Source organism: Dipteris shenzhenensis, chromosome 4 (assembly GCF_047967505.1).
Source record: "Dipteris shenzhenensis isolate YYH24624 ecotype China chromosome 4, Dip_SZ_1.0, whole genome shotgun sequence".
NCBI classification, from domain to species: Eukaryota; Viridiplantae; Streptophyta; class Polypodiopsida; order Gleicheniales; family Dipteridaceae; genus Dipteris; species Dipteris shenzhenensis.
The window spans coordinates 58,054,771-58,072,850 of NC_141599.1; the positions used below are offsets into that span (position 1 = coordinate 58,054,771).

An 18,080-nucleotide genomic window follows, 5' to 3' on the forward strand; every position below is an offset into this window, starting at 1 on the left:
CCACTAATGTGAGGATTAGTGTTAAAGGTACATAACAATCATGATGTGTTTAATGTTATTGATTAAACTTTAATTCTTAAAGTTTGAACATTCAACTTTGTATGTTGTAGGCTATGCTTAGATATTGTCAAATTTAATCTAAAACTCAGTTCTTGATGTTTTAAACTTTGAATTAAATTCATTATATGTATATAAGTAGGCTTTATGTACTATGTCCTTTGCACTATTTACATTTGGCTTTGTATCTAGTTTTTGTCTTATGTTTTAGACTTCTTAGACACTTGTATCTAACGTGTATCTAAAGTGTGTCAGAGAATTAGGGTTAACTCCCTTGTTGTAAGCCCCCAAATGAGGAGAGCATGGGGGAGTGACGTGTAGCATGATAGGGGGAGTGGCACGTGTAGCATGATGGGAGGGAGAGAGAGGCTGCCATGTGGGCAGCACACAGGCTGCCACATAGACAACAAATGATTATCCTTCTTGGGTTTGCTTATGACCCACCCCTCTGGGCACGTCAGTCCACGTTAGAACTGTTGTGGGTGGGGCTGCACATAGGCCTTGGAGAGGGCATATCGACTACAGAAGAAGCTCATTGTTTGGGTTGTGGAGGTAGGCAAAGACCCAGCAAATAGGTGCAGATAAAGAGGGATTTTATAAGCCTCCAAGGCCTGGCCTGGTCAGCCAGCAAACTAGTCTAGTCAGGTATAAGCAGGCTGCCAGTTCGGCAGACCTTGCAGAGTGGTCGGTTGAACATGCCCCTAGTCAGCCAGTTCTGGGGGTATACTAGTCCCTATGAAGCACTGAGAGGGCATCCCTGGCGGACCGATCAACGAAGAGTCCACTCATCAGAGATATCCTAGAAAGAATGCAAGCCGCATTGCTATCTCTGTAAAGCCAGTAAATAACCTGCTGCATTTTTTGTCCAAACCCCAAAGCTCGCATAGTTTGCAAGATGAAATCCCATTGAACTGTGTCAAAGGCTTTTGCAATATCTACCTGCAAGAGTAGAGCATCCTGCTGCGTGTATTTGACATATTCAATCCCAATATAAGCATTGGCAATGTTAGCTGTGATATGGCGACGTGGAACAAAGCCATATTGGGAGGGATGCAACCCATCATGCAAATAACCTTTAATCCTATCAACCACCATTTTGGCAATGATCTTGTAAATGACTGGCATGAGCGTGATTGGCCTCCAATCACCAAGTGAATCACATAGCTGGTTTTTTGGAATCAGCTTGAGAAGACCCTTTTTCCATGACACAGGCATCTGCTGATTTTGCCATGCTGTATTTACCATTTGCAGCAAGGTGAATTTAAGAAGATCCTAGAATGCAAGAAAAAATTCAACAGTGAGACCATCCCATCCTGGAGATTTCCATCTGCCACAGGATGCCTAAGTCCTCTGCCGCACGACTCAAGTATATTGTATGTGCTTTTTGAAGAGGTCTAACCGGATGAATTGGTAGAGAGAGCTGTGAAGGACAGCAACTTGCAGGGGCAGAAAATCTGAGGATTCATTCTAGCCTCAGATGTGTATCTGTTCACCAGAGAAAGTGGAGACAAAGGTTCCAGTAGGGTGCGGACTGTAGCCTATGTGAAGAGCTTAAGAAGTGAGCGGAAAGGGTGCTGTTTGATAGACGGAGGGTTTTGGGGCTCCTCCTGTAACCACTGAAGTCCTTATCAGAGGCGTGCAACATAGTAGAGAGCAACAGATTAGGGCAATACTTTGTGGCCTTAGCTCCAACATTAGTGGGTAGCACCCCACTGTCCACGTAGTGTGGTTTGAGATTGCGCTATTTTGTAATACATTTTGGGTCCTCTGTTGGACGTTCTTATTCAGTTAGTGGTTGCCAAACCTTGTTGCCTATTCTAGGTTTGAGCATGGTTTATATTTACATGTATATGTGCACATCCAAGTAGGATCTAAAGTTCTCAACCGTGATCTCGTGGGCGATCATTTTTCCATTGCGTGTTATAACATGGTACTAGAAGCTAGGACTTGAGCTAAAAGTACATGTCATATATTACTCCAACATGGTATTAGAGCTAGTTCGCGATTCAAAATTACAAAGGTGATTGAGCTTCAAGGAGATGCAACTTGAAACAAGATAGATCAGAAGGTCAACTCGAAGGGCATTTTTAAGAAAAGGAAAAGATGAGTAGTGGGTGCTATCTGTCAGCTTATGGTTTGGATTTTTTCAGGATCTGATGGCTTCAAAGATGTCATTACCCATTATTGGGAAAAGTGGGAAGCTTGATAGGAGCAACTACCCGATTTGGAAGGTGAAGATAAGAAGCCACATGGTGGCTAGAAGATTTGGAAGGTCGCCATAGGTGAAGAATTGAAGCCCGAGGATCAAGTTGATGTTGGGGGTAAAATAGTGAAACATGCTGACCTAGATAATGTGGAAGGACATGGAGGTCTCTAATCGCTGCCATGGTGTCAGATGCTATGATTCTGCACATTTAGTAGGCGGATACTTCAGCATAGGTTTGGACCATATGGAAAGATTTATGCGAGACAAACAAATTTGGCTCGATTCTTACTCTCCAGAATCAATATTCTACAATGAAGACAAAGGAAGGAGATCTGGTAAGTGAAGATTTGACTAAATTTGAGGTTGTCAGGGATCACCTAGTAGTTGTAGGTCAGAAGGTCGACACAAATCAACTTGTGTTTGAGTGCTGAATATGATTCCAAGAGCTTCAAGAGTTTGGTCATGATGCCTAATCCCTATAGAGCGATCAAAGTCACTAAGTTTCGAGGAGCTATATCTGACGCTCATGCAAGGAAGATGAGGAGAAGGACAGGGATGACAACGTGCGGGACAAGGCCTTTGTTATGTCATCAAGCAAAGGAACGACAGACAAAGGTAAACTCATGTTAAAGGGGACTCTTTAGAGAAAGAAAGAAAGAAAGTCTATTAACATCCACCAGGTCTATGGGACAGCAAGAAACCCTCTAGTACATCTGCTTTAGGGAGGGCACATGGCAGCTCCCAAGGAATGCAAAAGCAACCCACAATATTTTAGAGTCGCTACATAATAGTCATAAAGAGTAAACAGCCATACATCAGTTTAAGAATGAGAGTCTTTTGGTTTTGATTTAAACTCTCTGATTAGAGCTACGCCTGCACGGTAAACTGCCCATTTTCCATCCTTTCTGGCAGCCTTGACTTCAGCTAATTCAGTTGCCTTATTCTTGAGTTGAGCCTGTGTAAGCTCCTCTGCTATCCATACTTTGGTACCCTTCAGCTTGTAAGATTGTCGAAGGAGCTTGATCCGCATATATTTTGACTTCAGTGTAAGGATTGCATGACCTTTATAGCGCATAATAGAAGTTGGCATGGAGTCGTCATCATCCTGCTCATCATCATCCACCCATTCAATGTTGGGCAAGCTTGCTTTGATCTTTGTCAATATTTCACTATATGTGTCCTCCTTTGTACTAATCCTGTGTGAGTCCCCCTATTCTAATCTTCAGTGCATTAACTTCTAGTGTTATGCTCTAGCCGAGATAGCATGACCTCGGAAAGATCGGCGGGCATTTTCTCTTAGATGACCGACTTTTGTAATATTTATGTGCGTAAATAAAATGGTCAAGGGAAGTAACTGCCAAGGTCCTAGGTGAGGGTGTATTGGCATCGACTAGGTGGTTCTGAGTGCTAAGGCCTAGGTGCACCTAAATGTGTAAAAATGCCAAGGGGCAAATGTTTTAATTGTGCCCCAAGAGAGGGATAAATGGTGTACCAAGCTAAAGGTCTAAAATGATGACATGTGGTAGGAGGGAACCATCTAGGGAACTGAGGGCTTGTGGATAAGCATGAAGGAAATAAAGTTACGTATTTTTTGTACATGTGATCCATGAGACAGGCTGGGTGGATTTTTGGGATGTTAGCGCCGGTGATTTTGGATTAGCTAGTGAATCAGAGAAAAGCTGGGAGTTGTTAGGAAGTGTACAATACAATTGGTATCAGAGCAGGTGAGCGTTCAGGTGGACGAGGGAACTCATACGAGTTACGTATGAAAGTTGTCGCAGGAGCGTAGGGGGTTGAGAAAATAGAGACTGTGTCGTTTGGTCTGGTCTAGCTAACTTCAGATAATTCATCTGTTCACCAAGCCAGAGCCAGTTGGTCCAGTTAGTGTAACCAGACAATTATCCATCCAATTATTGTGGGAAAAAAAAAAAGAGTATTTTGGACACCAGTTTCCACTTATCTGCTGTCAGTTAATTTCCTGTCAGAAAGACAGAGTTTTGCAGAAACCTAGAGACTTGCAAAGGCTTTGGCAGAAGAAGGAAGTCCGGGTGATTTGTGCTACGTGGAGCATCCAGGGAGCATCTTTTTTGCCCTTCTATACAACTTTTTAGTTGCAGTCTATTATTCCTGTACACAGCAAAAGGGGAATTCGAAGTGTGATATACTTTTGGGGTTTTGACGTACGGAAAGAAGTTGAAAGAAAAAAAAATATATAAATAAATAAAAATTTTCTATTTCCCCTTTTGAAAGAATGGAGATAGAGGGACAAGATTCCAGGGTAAATCCTGGTGAATCTAGAGCACGATCTACGCAAGAAATGTCCCATCACACAACACCTACTCTAGTGGGTAGGATTTATGTATTAGAAGATGCTTTACAACAGATCATGAACCAGTAGCTTCAAGTGAACGCTGGTCAAAATGAAATTAGAGAGATGGTGCAAGCCTTGTCGGCTAGACCATCCAGAAATGAAAAGGGCAAAGCTCCAGCAGAGCCAGAGCCCAGTATACACTCATCAGAACGTGCGAAGGTCAAGGTACCTAATATTGCCAACTATAGACCGGAAAAGTATGCTGGTCGGATGACCGACCGCAGTTCTGATGTGATGGAGGTTTGGTTACACAAGTGGGAAGAAGCCTTCGCCATTTGTGAAATCAGATCTGATCTAAAGAAAATCCGCGAGACCACTCACCTGTTTATTGAGGCAGCGGATAGATGGTGGATTAAGCAACAGAAAGATCAAGTTGCCCCTACCACTGGGAAGGGTTTAAGGCTGAATTTAAGAAACACTTTCTTCCACCTGACGAAGAGTCCCAACCTTGGGATGCTTATAGAAACCTTCGCCAGAGGAATTTGTCGGTGGCAGAGTACACTGACAAGTTCAGGGAATGTGTTATGCAGATAACACACCCTCTCGGTTCAGTTAAAAGACTATATCTACGGACTGAACGACAAGATTAAAATGGAAGTTCAGGCTAAATATGTGACTACATTAGATGAATCTATTGGAGTAGCCCTGAATTATGAGGATGCCAGAGGTAGACCTAATGGGTTTGTGCAGGCTGGGACTCAGCATGAGTATTCGAGAAAAGGGGGATTTCAGAGGAAATGGACTTCAAAGACAAGTGTCTCGCAGCCAAGTGGCCAAACCAAGCAGGTGAAGGCGGTTGAGGGACCAGCAAAGACAAGTATCACCGTTGGGGTGAAAAGGAAAGTAACTTCAATGGCAGCCCGGGCTTGGTCAAAGTCCTCGTTGACCCCTGAGCAAAAAGAAAAAGCTAGAAAAGAAGGATTGTGCTTCGGCTGCCTTCAGCGACATCAGTGGAAAGATTGTCCACTAAACAAAGACCGTTGCACGGCCAATATGATAATATCTGAATGCGACGCGGAAATGCAGGAGAGTCCCAATGCAGAACATATGCAAATGCAATTGGCGGGACCTTCTCAGAGGTTAGTACCTGTGTTGTTAAGTGTGTCTATTACTAAGTTAGTAAGCAGTGCACCTGATAACATCCTTTCAAAGCCCGCAGCAACGGGGTATACGGTTTTCGATAAGCCCGAGTTGATAAAAATGAAAGGGCAAGTAGCCAATCATGATGTGTTTGTGTTGTTTGACTCAGCGTCAACGCACAATGTAATCAACTCGAAGCTTATTAAGAGGCTCAAGTTGAAAACTAGTCCGTCTGACTATGCTTATACGGTCAGGATGGCGGACGAAAGTTCAACTGAAGTATGGGACCAGAGGGTTACCCAATTGGAACTTCGAATTCAGGACTATGTTGAGAAGCTGGACTTTGAACTGACCAGGCTTGCTCACACAGATATAGCCCTTGGCATGGCTTGGCATTTTTGGAAAAATCTAGCCATTGATTGGAAAAAGCATATTTACCAGTTCAAGCTGAACGGGGTAGAATATGTTTTGCGAGGTGAAAAGGATTTACCTCGAGGACCATTGATTTCAGCCATGGAAATTCAGAAGACTCCGAAAGAGCTTCTGTGTCTGTGTATAGCATCGGTAGAGTCGATTGATGATGCGTCGACTAGCACTGAGGCTACCCAAGATGGGGAAATGGCCGAGTTGGCTAAAGAAATATCGGAGAAGTTCTCTTATTGTTTTAGGGATGAGTTACCTTATGGGTTACCTCCAGAGCGGAATGTTCAACATAAAATTGAGCTGATCCCGGGGGCAGAACCTGTAAATAGACTTCCCTATAGATTAAGCTTTACAGAAGAAGCTGAGGTGCGAAGATAACTGGAAGAATACCTCAAGTTGGGACAGATTCAAACCAGTTTTTTACCGTTTGCTTCGCCAGTGATATTAAAGAGAAAGAAAGATGATACTTTTCACCTCTGTATAGATTATAGAGCATTAAATAATATCACTGTTAAGCACAGGTATCCGATGGCTCGGATCGATGATTTGCTAGATGCATTACATGGGGCCGTAATTTTCAGTAAGATAGATCTTAAGTGTGGCTACCATCAGATCTGTATTAGAGCCGAGGATGTGCATAAAACCGCTTTTAGAAGCAGGTTTGGACATAATGAATTTTTGGTAATGCCCTTTGGACTTACCAATGCTCCAGCTACATTCGTCATGCTTATGAATGATTTACTACGTCCGTATGTCGGAAAGTTTGTAGTATATTTTATTGACGATATTCTGGTATTGAGTAAAAGTATTACTGAGCATCACGAACACTTAAGAATAGTGTTCAGTACTTTGAGGAAAGCCAGTCTTTATGTAAATAAAAAGAAAACTATACTGTGTATGGTAAGACTTGAATATTTAGGATTCATAATTACTCCAGAGGGGGTAGAAATGGATCCAAAGAAAGTGGCTGCGATACTAACTTGGCCAATTCCTCAGAGTTTAACCGCTTTTTTGCGATCATTCTTGGGATTTGTCCAATTTTATCGAAGGCATATCAAAGGATATTCCGAAATAGTATCGCCATTGACTGATCTGACCTCAGATAAAGTACCTTTTATATGGGAACAGAATCAACAAGAAAGTTTAAACACCATAAAACAAGCTGTGGTCACAGGACCGGTGTTAAAAATAGTTGATCCCCAAAAACCTTTGTTCCTGGAAACCGATGCAAGTGGCATTGCGGTAGGAGCAGTTCTCCTCCAAGAGGGAAGGCCAGTAGCCTTTGAAAGCAAGAAGCTTTCTCCCTCTCAAAGAAATCGGCCAACTCATGAATTAGAGTTGTATGCTGTTGTCCATGCTTTGAAAACATGGCGACATTATTTGTATGGATCAGAGTTTTATGTGGATGTTGATCATGATACTCTGAAACATTTTTGTAAACAACCTGACTTGAGAGGCCGCCAAGCTAGGTGGGCAGAACTCATGCAGGAGTTTAATTTGACGATTTGGTAACGAAGAGGAAAAGATAATAAAGTTGCTGATGCGTTGTCACGCATTATGCATAACATGAGTTTCACGGTATTAGAGAGTGCTCTAATGGCCGAGATTAGAGAAACTCAAAAGGTGGACGAGTTTGTCCAGAGTCTTTGGCCTAAGGCTCATATGTTAAAACCCGGGGAAAACAAAAAGGATGACTTGGCATCTAGAAAAGGCCAAACGTATGCAAGATATGCCATAAGGGATGGTATGCTGAAAAGAAATGGCAAGGTAGTAGTACCTAATCAGAATGATCTCAGGCAAAGAGTCATTTGACAGTGCCATGATAGCCCATGTGCGGGACATCCAGGAGTCGAGAAGACATATGATCTCGTGAAGCGAGATTTCTTTCGGCCAAAGATGAAAAAGCATATTCATGAATATGTGACACGTTTTTTTTCGTGTCAGGTAAGTAAGGCCGAACGGGTGAAGCCACCCGGACTTTTACAGCCCTTGGGGATATCACTAAGTAAGTGGGAGAGCATTTCCATGGACTTTATTATAGGGCTGCCTACGACACAAGGTGGATATGATTCTATCCTTGTGGTGGTTGATCGTCTCCCCAAGATGGCTCACTTCATTCCAAGTAGAGAATCTGTTAGTGCCCCGCAAGTGGCGGATTTGTTTATTAGACATATATTTCGTGTGCATGGATTACCCAAATCCATAGTGTCAGATATAGATGCCAAATTTACCAGTCATTTTTGGATTGCGGTATTTGAGACACTAAGGACTGAGTTGGGAATGAGTAGTGGGGATCATCCAGAAACGGATGGTCAGACGGAAAGAATCAACCAAATTTTAGAGAATATGCTTATAGCATATGTGTCATTGAGGCAACATACATGGGACAAGTGGTTGCCATTGTTGGAGTTTGTCTACAATGATAGAAAACATTCCTCTACAGGGTTCAGTCCATTTGAGCTGAACTATGGTTATAGACCAGCGAATCCAACTACAGTTGGAGTACCTCAGAAAGTGCCTAGTGGCGCGAACTTTGTGGTTCAGATGCGGGAGATGCTAGCACTTGCGAGTGCTAACATCCGCCAAGCTATGGATAGAGCTAAGGCGTATATGCGGATGAAAACCGATCCGTTAGAGAATTTAAGGAAGGAGAAAAAGTTTTTCTCAGAGTTCCTTCGCACTCTAAGTCTTTGACTGCAGGAGAGTGTGCTAAGTTATCACCTCGATATTGTGGGCCGTGGAAAGAATAGGCAAGGTAGCCTATAAATTAGAATTACCACAGGGGTGTAAGGTGCACCTAGTGTTTCATGTTTCTCGTTTAAAGAAATTTTTGCATATAGGTGACTCACTAATCGAAGGTGTGGTTTTGTTTTAGGAGATAGAGGATAATGCAAGACGCAGACTAACAAGAATCCTAAACCGAGGAACAATGCAAGTGCGCAATCGGAAGATACCCACGGTGTTGGTTGCATGGCATGGTCTACCTCTATCGGAAGCTACCTGGGAATCCGTATACCAGTTATGGAGAGTTTTCCTAGATTTCGTCATCGAGGACGCTGATGCTTGAAGAGGGGTAAATAAAATGGTCAAGGGAAGTAAGTGCCAAGGTCCTAGGTGAGGGTGTATTGGCATCGACTAGGTGGTTCTGAGTGCTAAGGCCTAGGTGCACCTAAATGTGTAAAAATGCCAAGGGGCAAATGTTTTAATTGTGCCCCAAGAGAGGGGTAACTGGTGTACCAAGCTAAAGGTCTAAAATGATGACATGTGGCAGGAGGGAACCATCTAGGGAACTGAGGGCTTGTGGATAAGCATGAAGGAAATAAAGTTACGTATTTTTTGTACATGTGATCCATGAGATAGGCTGGGTGGATTTTGGGATGCTAGCGCTAGTGATTTTGGATTAGCTAGTGAATCAGAGAAAAGCTCGGAGTTGTTAGGAAGTGTACATAACATCTAGCTTTGTGTTCTTCAATCTCTGCTTGAATATCAACTTACTTGCTTTGGTGTCTACTTCCACAATCACTTCCTTCTTAGCAATTTGTACTTCAATGTGAACAAGATGTTTGACTGTTGAGACTAATTGCGGGTTAGGGGGGGAATCCTTACAAGATTTTACAGCCTCATCAATTACTGCCTGCTTACCAGGCCCTTCCATAATGTGAAGTCGAGCCTTTACTTCTGCGAGTTCCAATCATAGCTCTCTCACTACCTGCTGCAGATAAAAAATCTGATCCTGTTGCCCAAGGATGGGTCGTTTTGAGCCTTCTTGTTGATAATTCCGTGCATAAGGAGGTGTCATGGCTGCAACTGTAGAGTACCAAGTCTTGATGGAGATTGAAGGAGTTGAGGGGGACTTGGAGGAGAGGGTAGGCCAGTCCAGAATTGGTTGTCTGTTGAACCCCCTAGCTGAACCTAACCCCCGGGTGCTTCGGGGTTTAGCCCAACTCAGGGCTAGGGTTAGTGTGTTTGTTGTCGGCTGAGGTAATTGCTTTAGTATCACCTCTACATGATAATTTTGTTCTCTCGTAAGGAAAAGGATATGGACACTGACCAACTATGTTGTTTGATAAGCGGTGACCTTAACTAGAGGCTTGCTAAGAGTACTGACCTGTGGACAAAAGAGATTAGCAAGCATCCACGAAGCTAAGTGGTGGCCTATTTGGAAGGTTTTCGACCAATTGATGGTTCCAATCTATAGCTTTCCAACTAGTTGCTGGTTCTAGTGATGGTAGTCATAGCGTTAACCTTTCATATCCCTGCGTTTCCTGATTCTTGTTGGAATAACATTGAAGATTGAATTTTGACTAATGCTCTGAATTCATCCCCTGTTCTAAATCGTCTCTTCACACGTGTCTACTCCAAGCATATTTTTGGGCGTAAAATCTTACGTTGCTAGGAAGAACTTGCCACTCTGAGGATTGAAGATCTACCCTTACGTCTACCTCTTGCTTTTGAAAATTGTTGTGACAAAGTGTTCTCATCTTGAGCTTATCTACAGCTATCATTCTCTGTGTCTCTCAACACAGAGGATAAGTTGACTATTGGGGTTCACTCCCATTGTAATAATAAATTGACTCTGTGCAGGATGTATTGTCTACACATTAGTGTTCTCATATGCGATTCAATGTCAATATGGTAGTTCTTCTACTGGAGGTTGGTTGTTGGATGTCGTCAAACGAGCAAAAGGGGTCGCTTGTCGAAACTTGATTAATCTCATTTGAATGATGCCTTCTACTTAGAAGCCTTAGTGGTAGGCTGTTCAGGATTAGTCACTTGTTTTGCGTGGGAAGAGGAGAAAGATTACAAATCCTCACCCATGGTTCAAGTACTTCAATTTCTCCAATTGTCATTATATCTAAAGCACAAAAGATGAGATATTGTTGGTGGAAAAAATCAATGGTATAAGACTTTATAGAGTAACATTATTGACATATGGGGCTGACGTGGTAGAATGTGTCTGAAGAAATGGGTTTTTACCCCAAAGAATGGGTGTGGAACTACTGTATTGTCTACACATTAGTGTTCTCATATGCAATTCAATGTCGATATGGTAGTTCTTCTACTGGAGGTTGGTTGTTGGATGTCGTCAAACGAGCAAGCGGGTTTGCTTGTTGAAACTTGATTATTCTCATTTGAATGATGCCTTCTACTTAGAAGCCTTAGTGGTAGGCTGTTAAGGATTAGTCACTTGTTTTGCGTGGGAAGAGGAGAAATGTCCCAAATCCTCACCCATGGTTCAAGTACTTCAATTTCTCCAATTGTCATTTATACGTAAAGCACAAAGGATGAGATATCGTTGGTGGAAAAAATCAATGGTATAAGACTTTATAGAGTAACATTATTGACATATGGGGCTGACCTGGGAGAGTGGGTTTGAAGAAATGGTTTTTTATCCCAAAGAATGGGTGTGGAACTACATCATTGAATGTTACTATTGCAGATGTTCCGTAAAATGATTGCAATATATTTGTTTTTTTTTGTCTTGTATTGCCTTAATGTTGTAAAAGGCTCCATCATGTCTCTATTTAGAGTGAGGGGGTGTTCTCTAGATAGACTGATTTATGTTGCTGCTAGGTGTATTGGGCCTCGAGGAAATTTTCCAGGATACGTGCCTTGGTTCCCTAGACCTCGGAGCTCTCATGTGGAAGCTTTGACCATGCTCATGCGCAGGGCTTGTGTGCCTAGTTGGGTCTATGAGTCATGCTCAAACTTTAGCCTCTGTGTTGGCATTGGGAAACTTGTCTAGTAGAGAGACATGGTACAGTTTGAGTTCATGTGAGTTTGAGATGTGGTCTTATGAGAGATATTGTGTGGTGTTCAAGCGTGAGTGATGATGTCAAGGGATAAGCCCATGTCGCTATAAAAACATATGTTGTTGGATTTGTTCAATAATATAAATAGAATCTCTCCTTGTCTTCTTTGCCTGTTGCAATCTTTTCCTTGTCATCTTCATCCATCCTCTTCTCTTTTCTAGCGTGCTTTTAAACAGTCTGCTCCTATACTAGTTGAAAGAACCTGAGTTGTTAAAATTATAGTAGTACAAATTAAACGTAAATTGAGCTATGATGTAGGTGATTCAAACCAACAAATGTATTGTTGTTAAAGAAAAAGAACTACCTAGTGACCTTGCAGACCTTCAAGTCATACAAGACATATTACAAAACTCACCCAGGCCCAATATCTAAAGCTCATGCACATGTACACAAAACCAGAGAAATTGCACTCATGGATAGATAGATGGGTTGTCAAGACTTAGCTAGGGGGTGCTAGTGAGAGCTCGTAGTCTCCTCCAAGAGGCACATCTATGTTACAATAGCGGCCACTAACCTCTGGACCTTTGGAATCTGTAATATTACAACCCAATAGAAATCTAGTTGCCCTAGCAGCTCAGGCATCTAGCGCCCTCTAAGATTTTGAAGCTATATACCTAGATGAATCTAGGAACATTCCCAAACTCATCCTCTAAAAACACAACATAGTGCAGTTTCAATCTCATGATAGTCACTCACAAGGTTGAAAACCATAAACTCCATCATGCATAGCAGGGACTAAGATTTTGAAGCTACTCTTGGCTCTTGGTGATATAGACGTTATAGTCTTTCGTGCCATTTTCACACATTGCGGAAGTCTCTTGCAACCAATATGTGATCACCTCATGCATGCCATTACACCCCTTCATTTTTGAACTAAAGGGAATATACCCCGATGGGCATGGAACTTGGCCCTATTTTAGGTGAGGATCATATCTCCCCAATTTTGGGTTCAGCATTTAGTTTATCATTTAGACTTTGGTCTCTAAAAAGCTCAAGGGGTGCTGCTTGAAGGGTGGAGTGGCCTCTTGGATCTCCTAAGGCATGGCTATCTCTCCACGCAGCAAATTAAGAGTTTCCAACCATATAGACGATCGTCACATCTTCTATATTCCCAAGCAGATTACACTTCACCTTTGATGTACTCAGAGTTACCTAGAAATTTCCTAGCATCTTCATGAGAGGAGTGTGTTTCCACTTTCCATATGAAGGGGACCCATTCCTTGGTTACATTGCCAACATGTGATCCTCTTAGAGCTTAGGGCAGCTATGATTTATGGTTGTGGGGACCAATGAAGCACACACTTCTTGTTGGAAGGTGTAGTTGAAAGGGGTTGTTGAGGAATATCGGATAGAGCAATTGGGGGCAATGAGGTTTGCTATGAGGGTCAGGAAAGAAGGGATCATGAGCAAATGCCTAAGGGAATTTATGTGCAGGCTCATGGAAACACCACGAGAGACTTTCGAAGATACATGGTACTGCTGAATATAGTCAGAGAGCAGGAGCTAGTCAGGTTGGAGTCTGCTCACAGGCAAAGATGGCTAAGTAGAGGCGACTGTGTGGAAGGTGAAGGAATTCATCAATCAATGTTGATATCGTGAAAAGGTACTATAAAATTAGTATCTGCGTGTGTCCAATACTCATGCACGTGTGAATAATTTTTTGTCACATCATTTGACACATTAAGATGTCTGATGACCAATTGCTGATTATCATGAGTGACTCGAGGGTTCTTCTTGTATATTAATATTGTTTTTGTGTGCCTTGATTTCATTTCAATTTTTAAAAACAATATATAATAATAATATGACCATGGCTGCTTTTAAAAACACTTTAGAACCTTTCTCTGCTGCCATGCTGAACTTATGACAAGATTTGAATTTCTGCAGGACCTCTTTGATGCACAAGCCATGGATAGCAACTGACGTGCCAACAGATACAAATTCTGAGGTTCAATTGTCTGATGTGAGCTTAAGTGAGAATTGCTTTTGCGGTACAACACCAACAGATTTTTGTCAAGCAGGCAAATTGTTTGAGGCTATTAGTGAAGGCATTGACAAGCTAGAAGATACTCTTGTGGACAGCCAAGAGGTTGAGACTTTGTATCACTTTTTCTCTAGCATGTCTGTCTAAAGAGTTTCAATATTCAACTATGTTTATGTATGAACAATCATGCATATTTAATGTAATAAAGGGAGTTCTTTGGGGGTTGTAGAAATCTCTAGATTTTGAATTTTAGTCTATTTGCATTTCATGCTATAGGGAGATTTTTGTAGCGCAGGAGCTACATGTGGCTGTAGAGACCTTTGTGTCACAGTCCTGGACCCTATCTGCTCTCTTCTCTCACCCCATTTATATTTCTTCATCCCCCTCTTCACATTGGAATCAGAGCATGATCATTGTGTGGTTTTCTTCAGCTTGCTATAGCATCTCACTGGAAGAGATCTGCTAGTATGCAACTCGAGAAGGTCTGTGCCTACTGTAGCATGGTTTTAATAACTAAACATAGTTCAAAGTTTCATTAATTTTTTATAAATTAAAAGGGACTGAAATCCTTAGTGCATCTCTTTGGGTAAATGGCAAAGTCCATGTGATATGTGGCATGACACGTTGCATGGGCTGCCACATCCTCCCCATGGCATGGCATGACATGGTGAAATGGCTCCATGACATGGCATGACGCATGGCAAAACAGGCCCATGATATGGCAAATTGACATGTGGTGGGGTGCCATGTGGATCCTCACATGTGGACATGTGGCATTACACATGGAACCCCCTTGGACAAGTGGCAGGGCTGCTCATGGCATATAGGCACATGTTGCCTCATGGACCAAGTGTCCATCCAACTCACCAACTATCAAGGGAATTTTCCACACCTCTCTATTTGGAAAAGGAAACTTTCCTAGGACCATAGCCCACCAAAAACCAGGTGAACATTCTAAATTTGAATGCCACCCAGCCCCCCCACTTTTCACTGCTTCTGGGGTAGGCCCAGGTCCCACTTGAGGCTATGAAAAGGAGGGGGAGGTCTAAGCGGTCCTTTGAACCTTCCCTCCCCATTTTATGGAGCTTTCCTCCTTGGATCCGTTTGCTGTGACATATTAACCCTCCTCCTCCCCCGCTTGGGTCCCCTTCTTCCCGCTCTTTCCCTTCGACTGCAAAGGGTAGTCTTTTCTGCCCTCATTTGCTCTGTCTTGAGCAGGGATAACAACCAGCAAGAGCCACCTAGTTGCCTAGCTATGCAGCCTGCCACAGCCAGCAATCTTTGCTAATCTTCGTACTCAGTTAAACAGCTTGCAACAGTCAGCCATTTTGTAGCATATAGTCAGCTATCTTTACCAATGAGGTATAAGAACCACAATGATGGCAATACACATTAATCCTTCACCAATAATGATTCTCATCCCTTTACATGATACACTTCTTATCCCAGGCAACCATATTCCCATGTTCATCATGCTCTCTATGCTCCCACTTTGTGTCTCACTGAGGAATAGGTCTACCCATCGCAAAGATAAAACAAATCTCCTACAAAAGTACCCTTACCTTGTGACCTTGCAGGATACCAAGATTGGCTAAACATAGCACCTTCGAATATCATTACATCTATCAAACTTATGACATAATTCAACAAATCTTCAAGAGGAATGGTTAAAGATCATCAAGGGTGCCCTGCTGTACTTGTACTCATCTCATACATTGATTCTTGAAATGCAATCTAATGCCCATTCATTTCCAGCTGAGCCTCATGGCTACGGATCTGAACTAGCACTACCACTCGTAGACTAGGAATTCCCTTCCTAGCCTATTGCTTGTGCAGTCCTCACAATATGTGGATTCCACAAGGATTCCAGGTAGTTTTGATGATTAAGCACATGGATTCTAATGTTTTCTTGCTGTCCTATCCATCTGTTAGAGTTATTATCATATTCTAGGCAGTGGCCAATGTAATGTAATAAGTGGGTTAGGGGCACTTTTCCCTCTTTGAGGTTTTTTCCCCTACCCTCAGTCTAATCCCTAACTATGGTTAGTGGATAAGATAGGGTTTGTCACTTAGACAAATCCCCTCACTTCTCTTTTGTACACACTTCATTTCAGTCCACTATTCAGCAGACTTACGTTCAGCTCACTCTCTTGCTCTCTCTTGCTCTCATTTTGTTCACACCATCTACTACTAGTTGTGGATTCCACAAGGATTTCAGGTACTTTGGACAATTAAGCACATGGATTCTAATGTTTTCTTGCTGTCTTATCCATCTACTACTAGCTGCTGTCATTTTTGTTACCCTAGTCTGTGAAACTAGGGTTGAACTAGCATGCTATAGCCTCCTGATTTAGCTACATTGGTATCGGAGCACTTCTCATGGGAATTATTGGAGAAATTTTTGTCATTTCATTCTGAAAATTGGAGCATGTGCTCTTGAGTCTTCGGCCTACCTCTCTACCAAAAACCATTGTGGACAGATGTTTCAATCTCCAAATGTCACGTGTCAGGCTGCTAGAGAGCCCAAAATGCAAATTTCTCAGAATTGCAAATTTCTTACATCGTTCTGATTGCAATGACCTCGTGATCATAGGTCCTAAGCTACTGAAGCAAAATTCCAAGATTTTGGGTCAGGATTGCTAGGGTTATGTGACGCAGGCAGTTTTCTAAAAATCTAGCATCTGGATATTTGTTGCTCCAAATTCTGTTTTGGCTGCATACAGGGACTTGGGAGTCGTCCCAGCTGCAGCTAGCCCTGTATCAAGTTTAAGTTTGATCAGAGCACATTTGGCCTTGTTTCTGCCTCGAAATCTGTTCCAGTTACCACAATTTAGGGTTCTTTTCTACTTACAGACCCTGGAAATTGGTGCTTTTCAGTTGTACATGCAAATTTGCTCTATTCTAACCTACCTATACCTAATATTGAGCCCTCAAAGTTGGAAATTAGGGCAAATCTATGGATCTACCATGTGGCAGTGAATCTGTTGCCACGGCTAGTTGAAATTTGCTGTTTAGATAGTGCTTTTCTAAACAATGATCCAAACAGAATTTCTAGATCCTAAACAGTGTATCTAACAATGTTGTTTACACAGTGTGCAAACAATGATTTCGGCAGACAGTGCTTCTACAGAGTGATCTGGCAATAAATCTCTGCTCAAACAGTGTTTTGAAATCCCCACAGAAATCAGACAGTGTTTTGACAGTATTTTGGCAGTAAATCTACTGTTAGATTGATTTAATCCCTCTAGCAGATTTCAGATAGGGTTCTAAACAGTGTTTCCATATCAAGATCACATCATGCCTCCAAGGAGACTTGGAAGGCACAATAGGAAGCATCAGATGGGGGATCTTGATCCCATTCCAGAGGATGATGCTGTGATGGATAATACCAGATTGGGCATTGGATCCAGTGAGGGAGTCAGGAGGATGGCATGGATAATGTTGATACCCCTGGCAGTTGCAGACAGGAGCTCACTAGTGGCACCTCAAATGTCCAACAACTCATGCCTACGAGTAGAATACCCATGAATATCTACACCGTGTAGTACAGGTACTCAAAGAGATGACCATGGACCTCAAATGTCCAAGCAACTCATGCCCATGAGTAGAATACCAATGGGTATCTAGACCGTGTATTACAGGTACTCAAAATGATGACCATGGAGATTAGGGCCAATGGTTTAAGAATGCAGAAATCCTTTGCCACCATGAATAGAAGGCTTGACCACCTCAGGAAGAGCCAGGTCTATGAAGGGAAAAAGCCTATGGAGGAGCAGTTAAGAGAGGATGATTTAGATTTTAATGCTGACATCCTACTGCAGACCCTATGTCATCAACAAGAAAGGCCTACCATTCTCATGGTGTGACAGCTCATAGAAGGTTTGCACCTTGCATTATACTCTATCTCTTGAAACAAGACAACATTGTTGATTAGCGAGTCACCTGGGTGCAAAAGCTTCTTTAAACAAGAAACATGAAACACTAGGTGCATCTTACAACCCTGTGGCAATTCCAACTTATAGGCTACCTTGCCTATTCTTTTAAGAATTAACCACGGTCCACAATATTGGGGTGATAACTTAGCGCACACTCCTGCAGTCAAAGACTTGAGTGTGAAGGAATTCTAAGAAAAGCATTTTCTGCTTT

At 42.3% G+C, this 18,080-nt stretch overlaps 1 protein-coding gene across 4 annotated transcripts in view; it reads left to right on the forward strand.

The window, feature by feature from the left end:
* The window catches only part of LOC147903107 (uncharacterized), a 106,416-nt gene that overhangs the window by 20,484 nt on the left and 67,852 nt on the right, over positions 1-18,080 (forward strand). For all 4 annotated transcript variants that reach the window (XM_087373621.1, XM_087373624.1, XM_087373622.1 and 1 more), the window contains exon 2: positions 13,838-14,039. In XM_087373621.1, the coding sequence (XP_087229747.1) occupies positions 13,838-14,039 (202 nt within the window). The remainder of the gene's footprint in view (positions 1-13,837; positions 14,040-18,080) is intronic.